General features: G+C 39.5%; 3 protein-coding genes across 4 annotated transcripts in view; 1 reads left to right on the top strand and 2 right to left on the bottom strand.

Moving 5' to 3' along the window:
* Positions 1-5,493, bottom strand: part of UMAD1 (UBAP1-MVB12-associated (UMA) domain containing 1) — a 78,726-nt gene extending 73,233 nt beyond the window's left edge. Inside the window, exon 1 of one of the 2 annotated variants that reach the window (XM_030264720.4) lies at positions 5,357-5,493. The gene's annotated coding sequence lies outside the window, so the exon portion shown is untranslated. Of the gene's footprint in view, positions 1-5,084; positions 5,282-5,356 lie in introns of those variants that run through there. The other variant, XM_012571497.5, reaches the window with a different exon arrangement.
* On the top strand, positions 5,376-8,968 carry RPA3 (replication protein A3). The gene is made up of 4 exons (XM_004175509.6): positions 5,376-5,564; positions 5,816-5,890; positions 7,746-7,854; positions 8,370-8,968. Exons 1-4 carry the CDS (start codon positions 5,466-5,468, stop codon positions 8,450-8,452), a joined length of 366 nt encoding a protein of 121 aa, XP_004175557.3. The 5' UTR covers positions 5,376-5,465; the 3' UTR covers positions 8,453-8,968.
* A 2,446-nt stretch (positions 8,969-11,414) lies between these two features.
* On the bottom strand, positions 11,415-24,277 carry MIOS (meiosis regulator for oocyte development). The gene is made up of 11 exons (XM_002197546.7): positions 24,169-24,277; positions 21,882-23,248; positions 21,587-21,685; positions 20,425-20,682; positions 19,421-19,590; positions 17,688-17,753; positions 16,917-17,075; positions 16,015-16,167; positions 14,636-14,840; positions 13,423-13,552; positions 11,415-13,209 (listed from the first exon to the last, which is right to left on the bottom strand). Exons 2-11 carry the CDS (start codon positions 23,176-23,178, stop codon positions 13,113-13,115), a joined length of 2,634 nt encoding a protein of 877 aa, XP_002197582.2. The 5' UTR covers positions 23,179-23,248; positions 24,169-24,277; the 3' UTR covers positions 11,415-13,112.
* Positions 24,278-24,327: the final 50 nt, after the last annotated feature.

Raw genomic sequence — 24,327 nt, 5'->3', positions numbered from 1 at the left:
AAGAACAGAACAAACCATTTTGTGATCCAATCCCAGGAATAAAGTTATTTTTTAAAAATGTTATTTATCGGAACTTTATTCCTTTTTGCTTGTTTTCCTGCCTTAGCAAGAGAAATACTGATATTTCCAGTTCCATGGAGATTACACAGTAGAAACTCCTAATTATCTCATTTATTCCTTACCTCCCCCCACACCCAGGCTCAACACATGGCGCCAGCAGCATATTCCTTTTTCAGCCCTCAGGGAATAAGTCTTCTCCTGCTACCAATTAGGGTTGTCAGTCCCATAGCTCAAGTGGTAAAAACCTGTGCTGTAATGCTCAAGAGTCAGGTTTCTGCTCCAATGATGTATGAAGGAGAGGCAGTTGTGGAACAGTTTAAAATGCAATTTTACCTTCATCCTAAGTGTGCAACAACAAGAAGCAAAATCAACTTGATGTGCAAAATCTTACAGATAGCTTTGGTAAAGGCTCGGATTCCAGTCAGTCACTTGAGGTGCCAGAGCTACAGTTGCTCCAATCACATTTTTTTCTCTTTTGAGATCGGCATTATTGTACAGTTTTCAGCTCTATCACTTAAGGTCCCCCTTCCCTTCTTTCTAGCACAAAGAAAAGCATCTTAATCAGTATATACACGGCACAAAAGACTTGTATAGGGAACAGGGCACTTTTAGTCTTTTAAATCCTCCATACTTAACATACCTAAACGTCACTTCTTAAAAGAAAATAGACATTTAAACTCAGAGTAAATTAGCGATCAAGACAATTTGATCTAGCCAAAGTAAGGTTAAAAGCACTTTCACATATTAGATTTTTTACTTTGTTGACACTATTCTATTTTTTTCTAAAACCCACAGAATTCATCTTATCTACATATGTGTTGATCTTTACTTTGGAATTTTCTGTTTCTGAAGTAGCTTAATTCCACTGCCAGCAGTACTTTTCTAACAGAAAACGAAACAAAAAACCAAAACCAAACCTAATTAAAATCAAAACCCACATATAGGTTTCTTGAAGCAGAAAAACAAACAAAATTAACAAAAGTACCTCCTAAGCTCAGGCCTCAAGTCCTTATGCTGTTAAAATCACCAGCCCAGCACTAAGAAAACAGTACCTGCTATATTTTGTAACTGTGAATGTGGGGAGGCGGTATAAAATCCACATATTAAGAAGACTAACATGTTTAGTGTTTACTTCTCTAGGAGCCTCTTAGAAACAAAAGTTGTGCTTGTAGATCTCGGGTCTTTGAAAGGTACATGGAAGGAAGAGTTCACCCACTACTACTTTCAGCATTTCGGTAGCTTTGTTGAACACACCATAATGTATGAACTAAAAAACAAAGAATGACTGAAAAAACAGAGTGGGGGCACAGAAACAAAAAACAGAGCTACATACAGTCCAGCATGGGTAAAGGAAAGCCTGTAGACTGGCAATGCATTTGTGATGCTCTTTTAAGAATCTTATCAACTGTGCTACTTCAATAGTAAACATAAATCTCCCCAGCAACGGGAAATGCAACCACTAAATTTCTTGAATCACATGTTAAAAACAGAACAAAGCCCCTACCCAACAAAGAAACACAGAGCTGAATGGAAACACTCGTGCTCTTGAAGATAAGGACACAGTTTAAGCACTTGCAGAATCAGGCTGCAGTTTTACTACTTGTAGATAAGATGATGTTTCAGGTAATGAAATCTCAAAACAACCAGTTTCATACAAGTTTCATTTGAGAGTAAAAATTAAAATTGAAGTTTGGGGATCTGGATACATGGTCACACAGACTTGAGAAAAAAAGCACTTAGTTGTGAGTTTTTAAAAAAAAGCTGTCAGCACATAATCACAGAAAATACACCCACCGTTCAGAGATAGTACCACATTCCTGCAGTCATTTTTCCTATATAGCACAGCACTTTTCCCTTCCAGATGGGATTAATTTTATTTCTATAGGAGACCTGAAATTGAATTCACTGCCTAAAGATAAAAATCTCCCTTGGTAGGAATATGCAATTCCCTTCCTCCTCATGTTTCTCTCTCACAAAAAAAAAGTGAACACAATCGCTGATAGTTAAGAATAATGCTTTTGGCAGAGCTTCAGTCATTAGCAAATAATAAGCTCTGAGCAACAGCAATTCTGTGAGGCTGCAAAAAATATTTTGTCTTTCTGTGAGGCTCTGAGAACATACGTGGCACTGGACAAAGATGAGTTACAGAGCTGCACAAAGGGGTTAATTTATTCCTCCTGCATTTTGTCAGTCTCCTTTAACAAGAACTATAGGCGACCTTTGAGCCAAACCAATATGTTAAATCCAATAAAATTTTTCTATACAACAAAGATCTAAGTATATTTACGATTACTTATCAGCCTTTTCTGAATGTTCACAGTACCAGAGGAGAATCATAATTTAATGTTAAAAACACCAAAGATGCAGACTAAGATGAAGAGACAATGCCCAGTAATACAGCAAAGCAGAATTGCAGTGGCACTGCCAGTAATTACATAAATGATGAAATGAGGACAGAAGAAAACACAAAACTGACTTTAAAGAAAGAACCAGAATAATTTCACATCTAGCAGCTTAAGAGAGACAATCTATGGAAAAAGAAAACAGAGCATCAGAGCAATTCTCACTTCCATACTACCATCTGCTGTGATTCACCAATAAAGCAGCAATCAGAAAAAGAGCAAGATGTTTACAGCCCTGTACAATCCTTCTTATCATGAAAACAACCAATTTAAGAGTCAAGAATATGCACGTTGAAAATATTTCTCCATGACACCAAAAGAACAGTTAAAAAGCTTTTGACCCAGTGTAAGTTACTAAATGAAGAAGGAAGAAAAGCCATATAATTTCTTTTCTCTGGCATTAACATTAGTCACAGTTCTTTAGTTTGTATTTCTTGAAAACAGAAGAACAGAAAGTATCACAAGAAACACAAATTTAAAAAAAAAGAGATATATGTATAATGAAACATTAACAAAGATTTTTTTTCTGTATTACATAAACTGCTAGTATTTATTTTAAATGTTTTTATAAAATTTAGGGAAAGCAGAAATACAAGAATTATTTAAACCAAATTACCATAATATAAAAACACTTGAAGAGGCTGAATCATAAAAAAATCAGCCACAACCAAGTGAGACAATAAAAGCAAAGGTGAAAAAAACAAAGCCAGGAGTGAAATAAAAACACTTAATCTGATGTAAACATTCAAAACCCTGAAGACAGGAAATTCAAACAGAGAAAGCTAGGGACAGGCTGAAGCCTACTGTTTTCCCTTCAAATAATTTTCTTCTGATTGCAAAGATTCAACAGCTGCTGTGGTACAGACACACATTTGTAAGAACTTGTACAATATGTTTTTATAGACGTTGACCCTTCAAACTCCTCAGCCCTAGAAGGGCCACTGTGCAGCAGCCTGCTGCACCTCGCTCCAACAGCTACAATGATGAGACCTCTCCTTTCAAATCTCTGAAGATACGTCACGGAGATGAGGATATTCTGTTGCAAATGAAATACTGAACAGGTGAATGTCACGGTGACTCTGAGGGGATGGCAAGCAGCTAAATCTCATATAAGATTTAAGTCCAGAGCACTCCCTGGTCACATGCTGGCTCTGCACAGCTTCTGGCAGTAGCTTGTTTCCTTGGCAAGCTGACACAAGCTACTGCCATAATAACACTACCCCAGCCAACTAACAGAAACCACTTGGTGCTGGTTAGCAAGCTGGACTGGCCCGTGGCACAGTCGGCACACAGGCGGTTTTGTGATTGCCCTTTTAAGCCAGATCAGAGTTAGATTTTCTCAGGTATTTCCTGAAACACCAGTCCTGGAAAAGAAAAGGAAATCACAGCCACAGAATTGCTGCAATTGGAAGGGACCTTCAGAGGACACCTTGTCCAACCCCCTACTTAAGAAGAACCATCTTAGACCTGGCTGTTCAGGACTATATCCAGGTGGCTTTTGACTACCTCCAAGGATGGAAACCCCACAACCTCTCTGGGCAACCTGTACCAGTGCTTGGTCATTCTCATGGTGACAAGTGTTCCCTGATGTTCCCTGAGAAACCTCCTGTGTTTCAGTACTGGGCACGACTGAATAGAGCCTGACTGTCCTCCTTGCACCCTTCCTTCAGGTATTTATATTCATTAATAAGAGCCCTCTGAGCCTTCTCCTCTCTAGCCTAAACAGTTGCAGCTCTCTCAGTCTTTCCTCATATATAAGATAGTCCAGTCCCTTAATCATTGTTGTGACCCTTCTTTGGCCTCTCACCAGTATGTCCACTCGTGCTGTCACACCCAGCACTCCAGGTGCCCCATGAGTGCATAGCAGAGGTAATCAGCAGCTCCCTCCACCTGTTGGCAACACCACTTCAAATGCAGATTGGGAGTCACCTTTGCCACAAGAGCAATTGGGAGGAACCTCTCCACACCAGGGATCAATCGGGAAAATACATGGAAAAAGAGAAGATGCATGCCAGTGCCATGTCCAGATGCTATATCTGCCTTACATCCGTCAGTTTTTCTCAACTCGGGGATTGAGCACCAGCTCAATTTCAGTGATGAAATAAAATGAAATTAATAGAATAGCTCACTTGGAAAGAATCTACAATGATCATCTGGTCCAACGCCTGGCCTCTTCAGGGAGGATGAGAAGCTAAAGCTAGTTATTAAGGGCATTGTCCAAATGCCTCTTAAACGCTGACAAGCTTGGGGCATGGACCACCTTTCTAGAAAGCCTGCTCCAGTGTTGACTACCCTTTCAGAAAAGAAATGCATCCTAATTTTCAATCTAAACCTCTTCCGATGTAGCTTTGAATCACTGCCATGTACCCTGGGATATCCACTGGATACCAGGCAGAAGAGATCAGCATCCTGTCTCTGCTTCCCCTCCTCAGGAAACCTTAGAGTGATGAGGACAACCCTCAGCCTTTTCTCCAAACGGGCAAACCCAAAGTCCTTAGCTCTTTCTCACGGACATTGCCTTCACCAGCTTTGATTCCCTCCTCTGGATGTAGCTGCAGAGCCCACAGCCACACAATATTCCAGGTGAGGCCACACCAGTGCTGACTACAGCGGGATAATCACCTCTGTTTGCACTGTGCTCGATGCACCCCAGGACGACTCTTGGCTGCCAGGGCGCGCTGCCAAAGTACACCGAAGCGGAACCAGGATCTGAGGGAGGGAAAACGCCGGGGAGGGGAAATACGGGGCGATTTCAAAGGATTAAATGACAGGACAGGGCTGGAAGCTGACGGCCAGCTCCCCCGGCCTCCCCGGGGCTCGGCCCCGCCGCCCTCCCCGCCGCGGCACCACCGACAGCCGCCGCTCCATCACCCACCCTCCGCCGCCGCTCTCACCGGCCTCCGCTTCCGGGTCGCCTCGGGCGGAGGGGAAGTCCCGCCCCGACCGCCGCGCCCGCGGGGCCGCCATCCCTCCCTCGGCGGAAGGCGGGAAGCGGCTCCAGCCATGGGTGACGTCCACGAGGCGCCGCGGCCGCGCATCGGCACGGGGCAGCTGGCGCAGCACATCGGGCAGCCTGTCTGCTTCGTGGGCCGCGTCGAGAAGGTCCGCGGGGCGCTGGGCGGCTCTGCGGGTGGGGACGCGGCTGCCGCGGAGCTCTGCGTGCGGAGCTCTGCGCGCGGAGCTCTGCGTGCGGAGCCTGGCGCCGTCCCTGCGGCAGCTCCGGGCGGCCTGGGAGCAGGGCGGGAGGCGCACGGGGCTTGCGGGAAGAACTGGCTGAGGCGGCCAAAGCTGCGCCGCTTCTGGGAGCCTTTGGAGCGCACAGGCCTTTTCTAGACTTAGATGTCCTTTTGTAGATTCATCCTAGCGGGAAACTTGTCGTGCTTGCGGATGGACTCGGAAAGCATACGACTGTGGAACTGAGCGAGCCCGTAAGTTAAGGAATGCTTTGGAAATACTTGATGCCGCCTCTTGTGGAGTCCGGAGGTTTTGTCTCCTCTGAGTTATTCCACCTGTATTTCATTGCCTCTCTTTCTTGCATCTTACAGCTAACTTGTAGTCTTCTTACCCATGAGCTGTCCTGGTCTTGATCAATTTTCAGCTGGTGTTAAGAGACAACTCATTCTTTGTCAAACACTTCCCTGTCTGGCTATTTTGTCTTACTCTATTAATTGTTCACAGTGTAACGTATTCCACTGCGTTTATTACCTTTCTTTTAATTTCAGTCTTTCTTCCTATTTTCTTATTGCTTCTATAATCAAAAAGAACATAGTGTTTCCAAGAGTTTTTTGAGTTAACATTGCTGCATCCTCTTAGAACACTTGTCATAGCGTTTCAGTACTCTATAGTTAGCTTGAAGCATTCTTTCTTAAAAAAAATCCCAAGCAATGAATGCAAAGGGTATAAGATATAATTAGAACTACTGAACAAAAATACTGCCTCTTTTGTTAGCACCTACCACTGAAGTAATAATATTTCTGCAAACTCTTCTAAGTATGTTTTGTCCACCAAGAAATGTTGTAATTAAAGAATTATTCTCTGAATGAGTTGTTAAATGCTGAGAAACCTTGCCATTTCCATGGGCAATAATTGCATATGGTACTCTGAGAGTGTTTTAAGACAAGAGTCTGTCCTTGTTGGTGAAAACTGCAGTTTAATCTGGCAGAGTTTTGTCTTATAAATACGAAGATTGCTGACATCAAACTGCAACAAAAAGTCTCTTACCGTTTTCTTGAGTTTGTGAAAACATTTCCTGCCTTGGGTTGTTAAAAATTCAGATGTTAACATCTGACCAAGGATTCTATAATATTTTTTCTAACAGTGTAAGTGGTTGAAGTCCATAAATGCAAAGCTGTAGTGCTGGGCTCTTCAGTCTGTGTTCCATTGCCTTGGGAGAAACTGGTGTGTGCAAAAAAACGAGGCCAAGTTAATCTCTCCAGTTCACCCAGTGTCAGTGGGGAATAGATTTGCTAATCAAACTTTTCTCTCTTTCAATGTATTTCACTCTTTGTGCATGTCTAGTTCCCTCTTTCAACAGAGGACCCCAAAATTATGGGGAGGGAATTTTTTCCAGAAGACTTACTAGAAAGTAAAAAATAAGCCTTAGATATTGGAAGAGCATTACCAAAACAGTACTCCACTGTTAAAATTTGTATCTTAAAAAACAAAGAAAACATTCAAGCTGTATTAATTTGGTGTAAGAGATCATTTTTAACCTTTTTTTTTCTTTGTTCAACCAAAGACTTTCTAGTGACACTATCTTTGTATTCTGAACACATACTTAAGAAATTATTTCCAGATACACCTTCTGAATGTGGAACACTGGAACTGCTCTCTGGAATGTGGGATACCTCCTTAACTCTTCCAGTGTTCTATAATTGACAGGTCTGAATGAAGTGCATTAAAATCAGGATTGTTCTCTCTCTGTGTCCTAGATTAGCCTCTGTTCAACGATTATATGACACAGTTTTATATACTTAGGAACCAGTATCTTTCCTTGGATGCATCTTCTTTTTTTTCTTTTTTTTCTTTTTTTTTTTCTTTTTCCTTTTTTTTTTTTTTTGTTAGTATTGAATTGGCTATTACAAAACCTGTAAATCCCTAAGTGGATCAAGGTTTTTGTGGGTTTTCTGGGGGAGGGTGACTGGGCTGTTCAGTAGTACTGTATTGTTTGATGTGGAACAGAATCTGTCATGAACAAACCATCAGTTGTGGAGAGTTCCTAGCTGTGCAGTAAAGACAGCAGCTATTTAGTGTTCCTAATTTCATCTGTGGTGTGTTTTCTAGCTGGATGAGGAGATTTCAGGAGTTATTGAAGTGGTGGGAAGAGTAACAAACCAGGCAACCATCATGTGTGCATCATATGTCCAGTTCAGAGAAGATAAAAGTTCATTTGGTAAGTAAGAATATACATTATGGCAAATTCATTTTGAGTTCTGAACTTGTCTTCAGTAAATAAGGGAAAGCCTAGTTACTTTTTTTTATAGACAAGGTCTTTCTTCAAGCTGCCAGATAAGGAACAGGGTGTAGAAAAGAAAACTGTAATGAAAGAAGTTCTGTGCTAAATATTGTGATTTACAGTTAAACTGTAGGGAGTGACTCAATGCTGGAACCAGTCTAGAAGTCTGGAGCTAGTCTGGAGCCAGCCATTGCTGTGGCCTGATTGCTCTCCTACTCCTGACCATGTGGGTCTTACCTTGCCCTGGACCTTGTGTGGTTGTGCAGCTGACAGGCCTGAAAGCAACCCTCCAGAAAACAAGCAATGAGTGTTCCTGCCATGGGAAATCAGGAGCTTGAGGGAGACTGGGATCACTCAGCAGTGCTGCTTTAAAATGAGCAGTACTTGGATGTTCACTGACTTGTGGGGAATTGAGCTTATGCATTATAACCATTTTCTTTGCCCTATTTCAGATCTGGAACTCTACAATGAAGCACTAAAAATTATTCATGAATTCCCTGAATACTTCCCGTTTGGTACTGGGAGGAACACTTGATTTTTATAAGCATATCTTTAGAGCTTCAGAGAGTACAACAATACTGTGGCTTCTTGCCCAACAGCATGGTAATACATTTATTTTCAACAAATATACTGAAAAGACACTGTTACATGTGCTAAGTGTTGCCTGTGAAGAATATTTTCTTTGAAAATGTATTTATTTAGCAAGGAGAACAAATGTGAATGTCTCACATTTGTGAGAACATATATATTTTTGACCCTTTTGCATCTAAGAGGAGTGTTCTCTTGCAAGATGAGACTTTTCAGAAAATTAAATTTTGTAAACATCCTTTTCTAGCTGGTAGAGGTTCTAGGATACGTTACAACAAACTTGTATGGAAAAAATTTGATGGGGTTTCAATACAAATATTTTTGATTTAATTTGCTTTGATATAAATTTATTGTATGGAAGGGGTATTTTGCATCTTGAAAATGGTATCTTCACCAATAAAGAAGATTCACTGCATTTAGCCATTTGTGTCAGCATTAAATAATAGAGTGCTATTTTCAGTGATATGTGGTGACTCCTCTTCTGTTTGACCTGACACAGTTAAATTTAACAAAGTGGAGTATAAGGTTCTTGCTTTTGCATGATGCTAAACACTTGGAAGATGTCAAATTAGGTTTGGGGATTCCAAACACAGCTGAAGTCCCATCACAGCCTTCACTCTTGGTTGGAGTCTAAGCAGCAGTACCAGGATTCAGCCAGCTTGTCATGGTGACCAACCATAGGAACTTCCAACAGTCCCCAGTTTTGTTCCTATCCAAGCTACTTACAACACTTAGCAAAATTTTTGCATCACTTGAGGTAACCCATTTAAAGTAAAATTGAACTTTGGAAATATTCTCTGCAAATTAAAAAAGTATTTCAAAATATTTTAAGTAAACTGTAGCCATGTTCTTTGAACTTTTGTACAAACAGGTTTCAGGTTTAGTAGTTAGGTTTAGTGCCTTAATAAGACTGATAGGTTTATGCTTATTTAGAACCAACTCTTTTTCCAGTCAAGGAATATATTTCAAAAACTTACCCTTTGAACTCACTACAAACTGGAGGGATGATCAAGTTAACAGAGGATCTATTTTTTTCTCCCTCCCCACCTAGAAGACAGATACTCTGTTATAGATACACAGTTACTCTGTGTGGGAAGGAGGTCTTCTGAAGTAGGAAGGTGTCTCCTACACACACAGAACACAAGGTACATGTGGCACAATACCACACCCTGTCTATCACCACTGTATAAAGTGCTCAGGAGAATCAAATGTCATTCTTAATAACTGCATGCATGTTTCCTAGCATTTAAAACTATTTTGTTCTATTCTGCTTTAGAAAATTGGTATTTTGTGTGAGTACATGTACTCTGTAAAATGTTATGTAGTTACCCAGACCACCCCTGCCCAGTGGAGCAGCCTGCCACTAGATGGCTTTAGCACTTCAGACACCAGTCTGGGGTATGAGGGCTTGTGAGAGAGTTTGAGCACACCAAGTGGGAAATGCTGGTTTCCCTTTGTCAGTCTAGACTCTTCTCATTCACGCAGTCCTGCAGCATGAAAGGTGCCTGGGCAAGCTGTACACAACTGAAAGCTTTCCTTACACGCTTTTCATTTGTCTGCTTCTCTACCAACCATCAGTCGCCTACCCTGGCTACATGGCTGTGCAGATCACACAGCAATGCAAGGAACTGTAAACATTCTTGGTATTAGAGTAGTGCTCAGGTCATATAAGCATTTATCAGCATAATTTCCTACATTACCATGTTGAAAACTGCCAGCTGTTTTAAATACCAAGAGAAAGACACAGCCATGTCAGCTAGGCCTGATGGTTAGCAGGGCCCCAGGCACCACACACACAGTGAAAGGTGAGAAACTGCCAGCCCTCACAGATAATAAAATGGGAAGTAGGGGCTTCCTGGGACACTGACCAAAGGGGAGGCACCAGGGCAACTGAATCACAAACACAAGAGAGGGATGTCACCAAAGCCAGTAATGGACCAGTAATGGAAGGCATGAAGAGGAGCTGGTGGCTTCTTTATGAGGACTTCCTTGGGAGGTTCCTACTATGCACCAGGAGGCTGGTGCGTGGTGGAAACCTGGCAGAGGAGAAGAGGCATAGGAAGTGAATGCTGTAACTGGAGCAGAATTCCAGAAGTTCATGCTGTTTGGAACAGGACTACTCCCACTACATTCAGGACTGACTTAGACTTGGTACCTTTTTGCTGGGCTCTTGGCTGACCCTGCTTGCCTGCTCTGCTGTCCTGGCTTGGGCATAGACGTGGACATGTGCACAACTTGTGCTCAAGAGCAAGGAGCCTGCGCGTGTGATGAAAAAGTGCTTGTGCTTAATCAAGGAAGGGCTGCAAGGCTGGAGCATCTAACAAAATTACAACAATGGAATGTAAAGAGCATGAGCCATAGGATCACAACATTTTAGCATGCAAGGACACCTTCAGCAGAGCTGAGCTGAGATTTACCAGGCCACAGTAAACAAAAATACAACTGCAGCCAATAAAATGGGTGTAGCTGTATTTTTGTTAGAAAACAAGAAATCACCCCAAAAGTGACAGATGTATTAATTTAAAAACGAGACAAGGAAAAAAAAAATCTGGTAATTAAAGACATAGAGCTTTTGCTTTGTAAATTTTGCAAATAGTGTAACTACTGACCTGAAAGCTTGATTACTAGTTGCAACAAGCAAAACCCATAGTGCCAAAATATACATATTCATAATCCAAAACACTGCAAAGCTATGAGTATTAAAGTGAGCATATAATTTAACTCAGTGATAGAATTTTACACACACAGTTATAATTGAGATGAAAATATTATAGATGAATTTTCTTTACATGAGAAAATGAGACACTGTATGTTGGTAGTTGCATTCACCTCAATATGGAAATTATCGGGGAAATTTACAAAATGTTACTTTACAAGAATAAAAAACAAATACTTGACACTTACCAATCCTCATTTACATAGACCAAAACCTTTATTGCCTGTATTTATATAAATAGGGTATCATACAGTAAGCCCCAGTTTACATTTATAAATGGAGAACATTTTGAAGAGCTCTTCAACAGCAATGTAAAGTGTGCAAAAATACTGGAATGAGAAATAAATATTCTATCAAGAAAAAAAAAACTGCTCTCCCATGCCTAGAAATATCAAGTACCTCTGAATTTTTAACTTAAAAAATTATCTCTGCCAATTTTAGATCAAAATAAATGCAGCAGATGTATTACAACATTAAAACTAACTCAGAAAATATACGCCAAAGTCCTGAATGTAATATTGTACATCCACAGTACATGTACATCTTGTACATTTCCACATTTTAATTTCTTGAAACTACACTAGAGCACATAGAACTAGTGGTATATTACAATATATTCTCTTTGAAACACCAATTTTCACAGTCCTGGCAAACAGTACCAGTTTATTGCTAGCATTTCATTTAGTATTTCATAGCACACAAGTGTTGAGTAACTCGTATACTGTAAATAAACACACACCAAATAAACTGATGTTATTATCACATACCTTAAAACAGGTTTGGGTTTTTTTCCCTAATTTGTGTGAATGTTGCCTAGAGTCAAGGACAACAATACCAATTAGCTCCTAGCACAGTATTAGCAAAATATCACTGATGTTCTCTCAAGTTAATAAATAATCTTAATTCCAGCTGGTAACATATCTAGAAGTACTCTGATCAATGACTCAAAACTGGGAGCAGATGGGTGTCCACTAGTGACCAGAAGCAGGGTTTATACAGGTTGATTCCACACTTCCCAATACATTTCTGAAGTACAGGGAAATACTAATTATCTCAAAGTCTTCAAATATTTTTGTAGTCAAAACTCCGCACGTAGTTTAAAACTTACGTATTTACAAGTCTCCAGTCCTTGAGATTTCAGATCTTCACAGTACTAAGTTAAAATTTATCAGATACAACCTCCTATAGTTTACTTGCACTCTGCACAGAAATTGTCACATGACTTCTCAGGGAACTCTTCTCTAGGATACAGTCATCACTAAGAGAGAAAAGCCGCAAACTCTTCATCACTAAAATCTGCATCAGCTAGATATATAGCCTAGTTAAGTAACAACTTGAATTGTAAAGACATTGCTTTACTATCAACAAAACCTGGGAACAGAAAGAAAAGGATCTTTCCTTAAAATAAAAATGTTTAGAAGGTACTTAGCAGTGGTACTTTGAATAAACTTACAAGGAAACAAATGAACATTTGCATACAAGACAGTGATCAAACAATGAACAGAGTAATCCACAGCATAACTTTGCCATCTTCTTTTCAAGTGTTTATTTTGAAGGTCTGCTTTCACAGCATATAAACTCAGCTTTGGGACCAATCAGCATTTTTCTGAAAACTTTTTAAATAAAAGCCTTCTTTACATTTTAGCAAATTCAAAGAGTCCACAATTCCAGGAGTGCTTTTCTTCAGTCCTCTGAATAAGGGCCATGCACTGTACCTATAGGCTCACTTCAGGAATTCCTGTTTCTACCAAGCACAGTCATACACACATCATTTTACTACTTTGATAGCAATTTATTTTTTTCACAGTAAGTTACAAATTACCTTTGTCTAAAATGTCTGCTTGGACTATGATGGACATCCATTAGAGAGCCACACATTTTCTAACAGTATTTATGCCTGCACAGTCTCTGCTGGAACGAGATTCCCTGTTGTATCCAGCTGCATACACTTACAAGAGCAGGCAGAAACTGGGCACTCGGTATGGTCCCTAAATAGCAACAGCCAAAAAAAGAAAAAACAGGTAAAATAATTTTGCAATTATACATTTAACTATGTGCAGAGGTATAGTATCTCAGAAAAACCCAGTATCATAGTTCAGTTTTATTATTTAAACTTTATAGGGATAGATGTAGGGGAGAAGACATGCTGTATTCGGTGCAGAACATGTATGTGAATTAACAAAATTTTAACATCAACTTACCTGAACCAGCTCAGCATATGTCCAGCATGTCCACCATGCCTACAGTTGTGACACCAAGTAAACCAGTTGTTGAACTGGGCTAACTTCTTGTCTTTGCTAAGATCCACTTTTTCATCTGATTTGGATCCTCCTGTCCAGAGGCAAACCCACCCCCACAAATATGGCTGAAAATCATTACACTTAATTTACATTTCAGTCCAATACACCATTAAAATTATTATGAAATAAGGAACATTATGTGAAAAAGCATCACGATTTTAAAATAGAAGTCAGTAAAAATATTAAGAGCTGTAAGAATGCCAAAAAATAATTAGACTGCTAAATGGTTGCTTCACATCTTATTGATATGCTAAACTTGCCTATTAAACAAGTTTCACAGACAGAATCTCCTTCAATGGTGATTTATGCCTTACTGATTGATTTATAGTGATTGAAATAGTGATTTATGGGCCTGCTCTGCTGTACATGAAATCATCTGCTTTAGAAAAAAAAATCAACAAAATCTAAGTTGGATTGGAACAAGTACAATATAGAAGTCACAACAAAGATCACTGAAAGAATGAGAAGAGGTAAAACATGACAACAGTACAGCTGCTCATGGCTCTGTAATAAGACTGACTTAAAAATATGGTTGAAATCCTTTTCACGTAGACATTATATAATGCTGAGCCAAAGGCACTTACAACCAAACAATTCCAGCCGTAATACCTCTTAGCTGTGACAGCATGACCCATGCTTTCTTTCATGCTTAGTAACAAAAAGTACACCATGCTTCTCTTCCTCTTCCAGCAAAAAATTAATTAATTCACATTCAATGATTTGTGTAGCATGACTACAATTCATCTCAAGAAAACACACTCCCCATTTCTTTCAGATGTAAAGCTCACAATACTGATCCTCACAATACTTGGATCTTTACATCTGTTTAACTATGGAATTTTACTGACAATCTCATAGAAAATTTTAAGAACCAAGTAATTATGCATACTGTCTGACCATTAAGAATTGAAACAAAAGTTTCATCCCAAAATTAGATGGGATGTAAACAAGTTCTCAATTATGGTCTTTCTGCCTTCAAAATGATAAGTATGAATATTTACAGTATAAGCACAAATAGAAAATAAAAGTGCAACAGAAGATCTTTCAATAGGAACTGCTAATTTGGCCTCCAACTAGTACTGTAGCTGAATAACTAAAACCCACTGTGTCATACCTGGACAGCTGGAAACTGGTGTTCCCATATTTATCAAGCAAAGTGCACAGCGGGGAAGGGGCTTACGGCAACCAGGACAGCTCGTAACTTTTGACTTGGTTGGTGAACCGCTGACTCCATATTGGCTAAAACCTCGCCCCTGATGAGGAATAGCTGAACAGCTGTAAGAGATTGATTTTCCACAGAAATTGCAACTCACAAACACCTAAAGAGAACAGATGCCCGTTAATTTCTTGGTTTGGTTCCACTTTTACTACACCTGTGAGTGAATCCATTCAAGCTAATTAACATTTATTTACCACACTTTCTAGAGAGTGCCCTGGAAAGCCACGGCTACTTGTGGAGGAGCTCTTAACATCTTGATTTATAGATGAGGCACACAGACCTGAGAAGTAGTCCTTAATGATGCTCACTAACTTCAAAAGCACATAAAAACATGCACAGTTGCTAAAACTTTGAAGGATATTATTTAAGACAATAAAAGCTGTATCTTCAGTAATGGAAGAAATTAAGTTTATTCTACTAACTACATAAAGTCTAGTCTCTCCCTCCTTATAGTCAGATGACTCACACTACAATCCCCAACATAAGGATTTATCCTAATATTTATCTACATCCCTCATGTCACAAGTTACTACTTGATACCAAGGAGCACGTATTTCAAATTCTTTAGGGCTATTTATGTTAACAACATAAGGAAGGACCAGTAAACTCAGATCCCTCCCACTTGGAACAACTCTGCTTAAACAGCTGTGACTGATAAAAGAATTCAAAACCAGCTTTCCTCAGAAACTCTCAGGCCCTAAAGCTTGTAATGAACATACTTAGCAGACATGAGAGAGTAAAAGTGCCATGGTAAGACCTTGTTGGCTGAAACTGCCACCAGACGTTAAGACAGCATTTGGGCAGGGCATTAGTTTTTAGGTCAGTGTATGTTCAGAATTGGTAATGAAATTTGCTGCTGTTCACTTTAGTTTCAGGTTCAAGGGTTCAAAACAGCTTTGAAGTTTTTTTTCAATTAAAACAACAGCAATCTGAACTAGTTCCATGGTTTCAGCATCATCAGTCTCACTCTGACACTGAATTCAGCTGTGTGATACATCTCTGATTTCATTTTACAGCATGTGAGAGAAAAAAAATCAAATGAGTTTCCTGTTTCCCCAGAAGAAAAGTGTTGATACTTTACAGTTGCTGAAAGACCTGTTATTTGAAAAAAAAAGTGACACCTCCTTTTTTGTAGGGCAGGCTAAGTTGAAATCTTTCTTTTGCACATAAATCCTCATGAAAACCAAGATATGGCTAGCAAGGGTTTTTTTACAGAAGTACCATGTCACATTCCTTTCTGGACTGGTCATATTTCATATAAGATTTATATTTACCTGGGCTAAAGGCTTTGAGCTGGGATCCAGCTTACTCCTATGAATATCAAATTCTGCACGTTTATGCCAAAACCTCCAGGCATCTAAAAGATTCCTGTAGTTCTCAATCCAGTACTGAACCCTTTCATCCTTAAGTACGTCTGATGGAGAACCCTAAAGTAGGCAGGAAAAAATGTCAGACATACATTAAAGACACACAATACATATTGCTCATTTTTTCAAAAGCTTGACAAGTTGTACTACAAGGCATAAGAAATAATAGAGTGTCATTTATCAGGAAGAAGATGAATTTTGTGTTAAATTGTAATGTGAGTTTGATAAATGTTTTCTTCAGTTTCTCTCTGGTTGAAAATACTTGTGCTTCCACGTCCTCCTAAGAACTCATGCCTGTGAGATGAAGGATTTGAAAGTTCTGTCATGTATCACAATCTATATCACTCTCATGACTGCATATGCACTTAAATACACCGCTGGCAATAGCTGCTACTGTGTAAGGGCCAAGGCAAGTCCATTATTAAAAAAAACAAACCCAAAGCCTAAAAAAACCCAAAAACCCTCACATTTTTTCTCTACCAAAATCCTGAAAGCAAAAAAAAAAAAAAATAATGACAATGTCAGGAAACACATCAGCAATAAACAGATAAATGGGTATTCCCAGTTCAGCTATGATTTTCTTTTGCCTTTTTCCTTTACTATCCCCTCAAGCTACCTCTTCACACTGATAAGTGTGAAGACACACTTATCAGTTAACACTGAGTTTCAGATTACTCCACACACAAAAAAAACCTCCCAAAAACAACCAATTGTCCCAACTTAATACAGAAAATACCTTTCAGTTCACAAGATAAAGAAACTACGTTTAGTTTTCCCCCATAAAATTTATTTTTGAGTGAAACACTGACCTGTAGCATGCAATAGCTTGCTGTCTGGACATCTCCAGTTCTGTCAACATAACTTTCCATCAAGTCAACTCCATCTTTTGTCAGCCCTGTTAACAGTATTCCCTCCAAATTCCCAGCCTCTTTCATTTCATTTGTCAGCTTTTCAATAAACCTGTTGAGCTAGAAGAATATTTATGAAGAAATATATAAATACACATAAAAACAGCATCTGCAGCTAACAGAATGCATTTCTTGCTGGATGTTACGCAGAAAAAGTTAAATTCCTAGATCATATGAAACTGCATGAAATCAAGTGTTTATAAATAAACTTTAAGCTTCCTGATAGAAAATGCAAGGAGAGTGGTTATGTATTCTTAGAATACTTTGGTGAATTTAAAATAGAACATTTTTGCTGCAAAACCAAACCATAATTGAAGAGAATATTAACACCTGGAAATAAATACCGAAGAAACAGAAATACTCTCCATTAAAGCAGGTGCACTGTTAATGCAACTGCATTTGAACTACCATGTAATGAATACTCACAAAAACCTCCAAAACCACAAAACCAATAAAGCCCCCAAATCAACCAACCAAAAATGGAATCAAAAATTAAGCTGGAAGTACAAACTAAAAACTAGATTATACTATACCTTATATACTACTGTGGTAAGAAAAAAAAATCATGTATGTCTCATTATTTCCACTGTTCACCCCTCTACCCCAGAGTTTCTTCTGCCTCTGAATAAAGCCCAGTTTAAAAGTTTTTTAAATGTGCAGTCACAAACTTACCTGAGCATCATTGAGGAACTTGCAAGCAAATGCCACTCTGTCTCGTACAGCTACGTTATTTTCATACTTTAGAGAAAAAAATGGGAATTACTAACATCAGATATGTATTCATTTTTCCAATACATTGTAAATATCAGAACACTTGCAGTACTGTCTAACTAATACAATGAAATTGATTGTGTACAAAGAAAATGTAGCCATCTGGAGAAGGCTAACCCTAAATATCAGCTTACTTGTCTGTACTCAGACACAGGTATCAGAGGAAGACTGTGGATATGGGAACAATCTACCAGGAAAGCCTGGTACAACACATCCTACACGGTTTATGAAACTCTACAAAAATAAACTTTGCAAGTCCTGTAGAGGACTTAGTGCTTCCAGCATGTATAGCCAGGTGTCTCACCAAGTCATAGGCAGAAGAAAAACAAACCAAGCTCAGTTTACTGTATTTACATAATAAGTAGCCTAACCACTCCATTCCTTCCTTAAATTGCAAACAAAAGTTAACAAAGCAAACAAAACACCCCAAGCAAACAAAAACTAAACATCCAGAACGAATTTCTCAGAAGTATATTAACAGTTGAGGTTCAGCAGTGTATCAGTATTTACTTTCTGCTTTTTAACCATTTTACTAGATGTGACACTGAAGAAAAAAAATACTTTCTCTATATCAATTCTCACACTTAGCTATGCCCATACTTTTCCCTCTGATATTTTCAGATTAGAAATTGTGACTGTTTTTCATTGCCAAAACAAGATGTGCTTGGCAAAATCTTTCATGCAAACTTCAACAGGTCTCACTGAAGGAAAAATTAAAATGAAACCAAAACAAATAGCACCTTTTCATGTGTGAATTGCCTGTTCATCAATAAAAAAATCTATAAAAGTACTACCAAACATCCAGAGAATAACAATACTCTCTCCCAGAGACGGGGGGGGGGGGGGGAGGGGGGAGGGGAGGGGAAGGTGGGGGGAATTTCAGGTTTCTCTCCTCTGGGATTCTAACCATTTTTATTTTTCATTACCCTAAGAGCATCAAATTATGACAACTTCACTTTCAACAGCTTTGGGCAAATTACTCTGCTGCATTACAGGAGTCCTCTCCTAGGCTAAATAATTCATACTGAATCAAGTATTTTACTCTTCTCTAACCAGGAATCAAGTACATTAACTCCTCCAAAGGCTCAAAGTATGTCATGATTAAAGATTTAGTTTGCCCTTTAAATGGCATTTCTGTATCACTTTCAGAAGGCCTGGAACTACTCTATTTACTGTTTCAACAAATGAAATTATTTTAACAAGTAAGTAAGGGAAAATAAAGTACAATTCAATGCAAAGGTAGCTTGATGAAAGTTATGCAAACTCCCCTGCATTTAGTCTGCTTTTTGCAATTCCATTATTAATTTCTCTTCTGTTTCTTCCCACTGCTTACATTATTTTGATAATGTATTTCTGGAGGTTTAATAACTCCATGCTAAAAATAAAATTCCTCTAAAAAACATGTTAACTATTATCTCTATTTTGGCCGTTCATGCATAACTTACTAACACAACATTCACTAATATGAGATATCTCTTCTGCAGAAAGATATGCTATTTGCCAGCACCAGGATAAAAGAATAGGTATTAATTTGATTAATTCTTGGAGTATACAGGACTCCCTCTACATAAGAGCATGTATCTATAAGCTCCTATTGCATAAAGAAATTTTAACCCATCACAGAAATTACTCACCAAAACACCATCATATGAACCAGACTCACTCGTCAGGAAAGCAAACATAGCACACAAGTAGGGATTGTTCAACTGCAGCCTTAGAGTACTGCACATTTCTCTCCAAAGTGAGTTCTTCTCATCTGTGTAGCCTGACAGAGCCATTGCTACTACATTAAGGTTCAGATCACCTGATTTATGAAAAGCAATCAGTGAAACAATATTATTCAAATAAAGGACTTAAAAAAACATCCAGTTAAAATTGTAAATGAAAGCATCCATTTGAAACACAATGTTTTGTTAGGATGCAACATAAAATGCAGTAGAATTAACACTACCTAGGTCATGTGCAGACACTACTACGTATAGTAGCTTTAAATGCCTTTGTTCATGTAAGTTAGCATCTACATGCATGACAACCTCTTTAAACAACATCACACTACTTGTGGTATTTTGAAATAGCTATCACATAAGATTGTCATTATCCTAATTCATATCCACAAAAAGTGAAAAGAAAGGCTTGTATATCCAGCTGCTGTTCAACAGACCTGGCTGGAGGATGACAATTTTATACAAAAATTTCAAGCTAAGAAGTTGTCTAAAAATGCGAAAACTATTTAATGTAAATATTAATTCTGTCAGAAAGTTCAATTTTATTCTTTAATTTCAAAAAAGCATGTCTCCAGTCTGAACCCTCCTTGTGGAAAGCACAGACACTCTTTCCCCCAGCAGCTCCATTAAAGTAAAAAGAATCCCACTAGTTCTGAACATAAGCCTTTCTGGGGCTTTTATCAGGAAGGAAATTCTGAAACATATGCTCTATTTTACATAGACAGTATGGCATATGGTAGTCTGATGAGTGAAATATCAGGATTTGTCAAGCTCCAATACAAGTGTTTCAAGTAACAATTTTGCAACAGAGCAAGCACCTCTTCATACTTTTTCCATACTATCTTCCATAACTCTGTTAACGGAAAAAATCTACTAACACCGTGCCAAAATAAAAAACAAAACACAATACACACCTTTTCCTGAGGAAGCCCCTTTATTCAGAATTTGTATTGCTCGACGTATGTCCAAGTTGAAAAGTGCTACAGCAGCAGCTCGCTCCCAGTCTCCCTCCTGCTCCAATGAATTTAGGAAAGGTTCCACATCTAAGTCTGTTCCCTTCTTTATCCACCCACAGAGCTGCAAAGCCAAAGATCTCTCCTCACTCAGATATTGAATAATATCTGCCTGTCTATCAGATCCACTCCTGCTGTGCCTGAGGCTCTCTGTTGTTCCTAGAAATGGGAAATAAATTAAATTATGGTTAAATCACAGTTTCAGTTGCAATCACAACACAAAGCTTTGAATACAATCATAAAGCAGGGTGCAAAAGCTGAGTGTCTCATTTTAGTACTTTAACATTGCTTACAACTCCATGGGAAGGAGCAGCATGCACAAAATTATTTTGATCTACTAAAAATTATGCACCTAAGCTTGACACATATTTCTCAGTCTTTTTTCTCTTAACCACTTGTTACATTTGACAGTTCTCAGTATGTTCAAATTGAAAATACATAATACACTGTCAAGCACCTGCTCTACCAGCTCTCAGTCTGCATAAATGTGTGAAAAGCTTTCCCACCACTGAAGACATATATTGAAGAGAGAAAGTATTCAAAAAATAAATTATATTAAGAAAGATTTCAGCAAGCATGAGAGGCAGAATGTGATGAACCAGGGTTGATCACCACTTCAGAACAGGTCAACTTATTATTAAAATTTTTTATTAAATTTATTAAAATTAAAGATTAAATTTATTAAAATACTTAATAGCAGTGACAACAGCAATCATGTGGAGCTTTGAAAAATACAATATTCTGCAGGGAATATAATATTATGAAAAAAAGTATAATATTACTCAGGGAGCAAGAATTCTTAGTGCCATAGTCAAAACTCAAATGTTTGAAACAGTTCAAAGATTTACTTCTAAGGATACTATGCTTCTATAATTACTGACTTTCCAAGTACACTGTAAACTCTGGAAGTTACGTTAACTTACATTATTAAAACACAAACAGAAATACGTTGTTTTTATTTTTTTGAATAGTCTCTTTTGAACAATTGCCAAAGACAAACTCATGAGTGCATCATTCTGCAAACATACTACAACAATACTTAGCAAAGTTGGAACATTCTTACCCAAAGATGACTTCACAATTGATTTAATGCCAGTGTAAACTAAGGGACCTTTGTTTCCTGTAAGTTTTTGATCCATATCTTCAGTATACTGCTTCATAAGTATTTTCATGTATAGGAAACTTAATTTTTCCCAAAAATGTTTTTAAAAATTTAAAGTCACATCCTGTTAACATATACAAAGTATTAACAGGATGTTGCATTGTATTTAAAGATTTTAATGCATTTTATGTAAGTAGTTTACATATAAATATATCTTACTTCCTTAGGACAAAAACTACAATAACATAAAGGATATAATGCAGAGTGTACCAAAGTGATTTCAGCTGAGGATCTTCATTTCCAGCTAGGAGGTGATTTCTCCAAACTTGTTCAGTATCAAGACCATACCTTGACAGAGCTCTGAGGCGCATTTTGGTTGCTATGTCTTTTTCCAAGGAACTAGCCTTTCCTTCTTCTGTACACTCATACAAATGTCTTCCACAAGCCCACATTAAGGATGTCACTGGGCTCCATGCAAGAGAAATTCTTTCAAAAACTGTGAAGTCGGACATAGTCCTGTTGGGAGTCACTACTACCATTCGATTTTGACTTGTGGGATGCCAGGCAAATGAAGCAATGTAATTTTCACATGGCTGGACACTTCGCTCAATTATTGTCGGCTCAGTTTCATCTCCAATAGGGGTGGGAGTATGCTGCATGTCATACAGTCTAATGATGTTACTATCCCTCGTTAAAGTAGCTAACAGTCCAGTCCTTGTTGGACACCATGCAACTTTTGTTAAGGGTTTTGGTTGCTCTGTCAGGGTCAAAACAGGCTTTTCAAACTTTCTTAAATCCCATATGGCAACCTGACCTTCATAGAAGGAAGCAACACGATCGTGGAAATAGGGATCAACAGTCACGCCTTGGACAGCCTTGGTGTTTACAAATATTTTTTGGCTTGTGTTCCGAAGATCAAAGATAGCCAGATTTCGATGCATTCCAGCTAGTAGCAGTTTCTGATCCCGTGGAAGCCAACAGAGAGAGAGACAAGCATCATTCTGTCCTAATTCATATAGTGGTTTTGTAACTACCAGGCCTGCTTCCACATCTCCTGCTGAAAGCCTCACTTTCTCTGTAGCAACTGCAGTCTCTGGGGCATATTTGCTGCTGATATCCCAGATCAGTACGGAAAAGTCAGCCCGATGTTTATCTAACCCAGCAGCAAGCCAGTTGCTATCCAGTGGGTTCCAGGCCAGGGTATTGCATTGCCGAGCATGTTTGGGAACAAACTCTTTGCCTATCAAATCTTTACATTTTGAGTTGTGGTCTTGCCCAAGGCTGGTAAGTACCACTCGTCCATTGGCCTGTCCAACAGCAAGGAGACATTCAGGATCATACTTGGGATACCAAGCCACACATTTCATGTACGGTGTATCCGAATTTATTGACAGTAGTGTGGCTGTAGTTTCCTCCGACAGCCGCAAGGACCCTGCCTTGAGCTCTGAACTTACAGCAGAGTCAATGTGATAAAGGCTCAGCTCTGAATCGCACACAACAAATCTGTCAACATGGTGTGGGGCCCACAGGATATCAGGTTTGGAGCCACTCATGGCTAGGGTAAGTTGACACACAATTTAAACTCTGCTAAGAAGATTCAGGTGATATCCATGCATATGGAAACTGTTGAGAAAATAATTAGTAGGAACGTTATCAAAACCCAAGTTCTTTATCTGAAATCATCATTAAACAAAATTAAATTATTTTTAGCCTGAGAGTTTATCTCCTAACACATTTCATGCCAAATCATTACGCATTCTCCTCACAACACCTGCTGTTTCTGCTGGTATGTATGTACTGAGACAGAACCAACACAGCCACCTACAAACTGATGACAACAGGATTCGCTGTGTTTACAAACTCCACACCAGTATTAAGCAAGAAGACATTACCCGAGATGCGCTGTGGCAGGATATGTGGGTGTGCCAGGTATGGCATGCTCTGGGAAAGACCCACTCCCTCAAACATCTAAAGAGAATTTCCCTGCCTAATTAAAAAGCATTAAGTGACAAAAATTAGAGTCTGTCAGTTTTGTCTGAAACCCACTCCACATGCTAGAAAGGCTTCCTCTCTTGGAAGATTTCAACAGAAATTAAAATTGTCATCTAATTGTACAGCTCCCAGTCCCACCACCTGCCCCAGTGCTACCCTGTCTCCATTCATAGCTGGTCCAGCAGCATTCCAATAGGCACATTACTGTCAAAACTCCCTGTACACGTTCGGTAGCTGCATGCCCAGAATCACTACACGTGCCTACATGCAAACAGACCGCACAGGTCCTGCACACGTCTGCTATCATTGTGGAGAAGGACAGGCAAGATCGGGAAGTATGAAAAACCCGCATTATTTACTACACTTGGGCCCCTCTGTGTGCCTGCAGGTCACTCCCCCCGGCCGCCTCCGAGGGGGCGCAGGGCCCCGGCCGCGGCCCGCTCCCGGCAGGAGACGCGGAGCGCGGAGGCGGCCGCAAGAGTGGACCGGAGCCGGGAGACCGCCACCCTGCCACCCTCCCTCCGTCCGTTCCCGGGCCGGCAGCCGCTCACCCAGCCCGCATGAAGCTCCGGCCCGGCCGCCCCAGCGGCGCCGCCGCCCGCGCAGGGGAAAAGGAAACGCGCGGAGCTTCCGGCGTGCCGGGGAAGCGGAAGCGCCGCGTGTGCTCCTCCCTCCGCGGCCCGAGCGGAGCGGGGCGGGGCGGGCCGGGA

This window comes from Taeniopygia guttata, chromosome 2, assembly GCF_048771995.1.
Source record: "Taeniopygia guttata chromosome 2, bTaeGut7.mat, whole genome shotgun sequence".
NCBI classification, from domain to species: Eukaryota; Metazoa; Chordata; class Aves; order Passeriformes; family Estrildidae; genus Taeniopygia; species Taeniopygia guttata.
Note: the sequence above shows the minus strand (reverse complement) of the source record. Positions and strands in the feature narration are given on the sequence as shown.

Coding starts and splice junctions, on each gene's coding strand:
- RPA3 (XM_004175509.6), top strand. CDS start 5,466: ATGGGTGACGTCCACGAGGCGCCGCGGCCGCGCATCGGCACGGGGCAG. Junction 5,565..5,815: donor TCGTGGGCCGCGTCGAGAAG/GTCCGCGGGGCG, acceptor GTCCTTTTGTAG/ATTCATCCTAGCGGGAAACT. Junction 5,891..7,745: donor CTGTGGAACTGAGCGAGCCC/GTAAGTTAAGGA, acceptor TGTGTTTTCTAG/CTGGATGAGGAGATTTCAGG.
- MIOS (XM_002197546.7), bottom strand. CDS start 23,178: ATGAGTGGCTCCAAACCTGATATCCTGTGGGCCCCACACCATGTTGAC. Junction 16,168..16,916: donor CAAGCTATTGCATGCTACAG/GTCAGTGTTTCA, acceptor TGCCTACTTTAG/GGTTCTCCATCAGACGTACT. Junction 13,553..14,635: donor ACCAGTTTCCAGCTGTCCAG/GTATGACACAGT, acceptor GCCTCTGGACAG/GAGGATCCAAATCAGATGAA.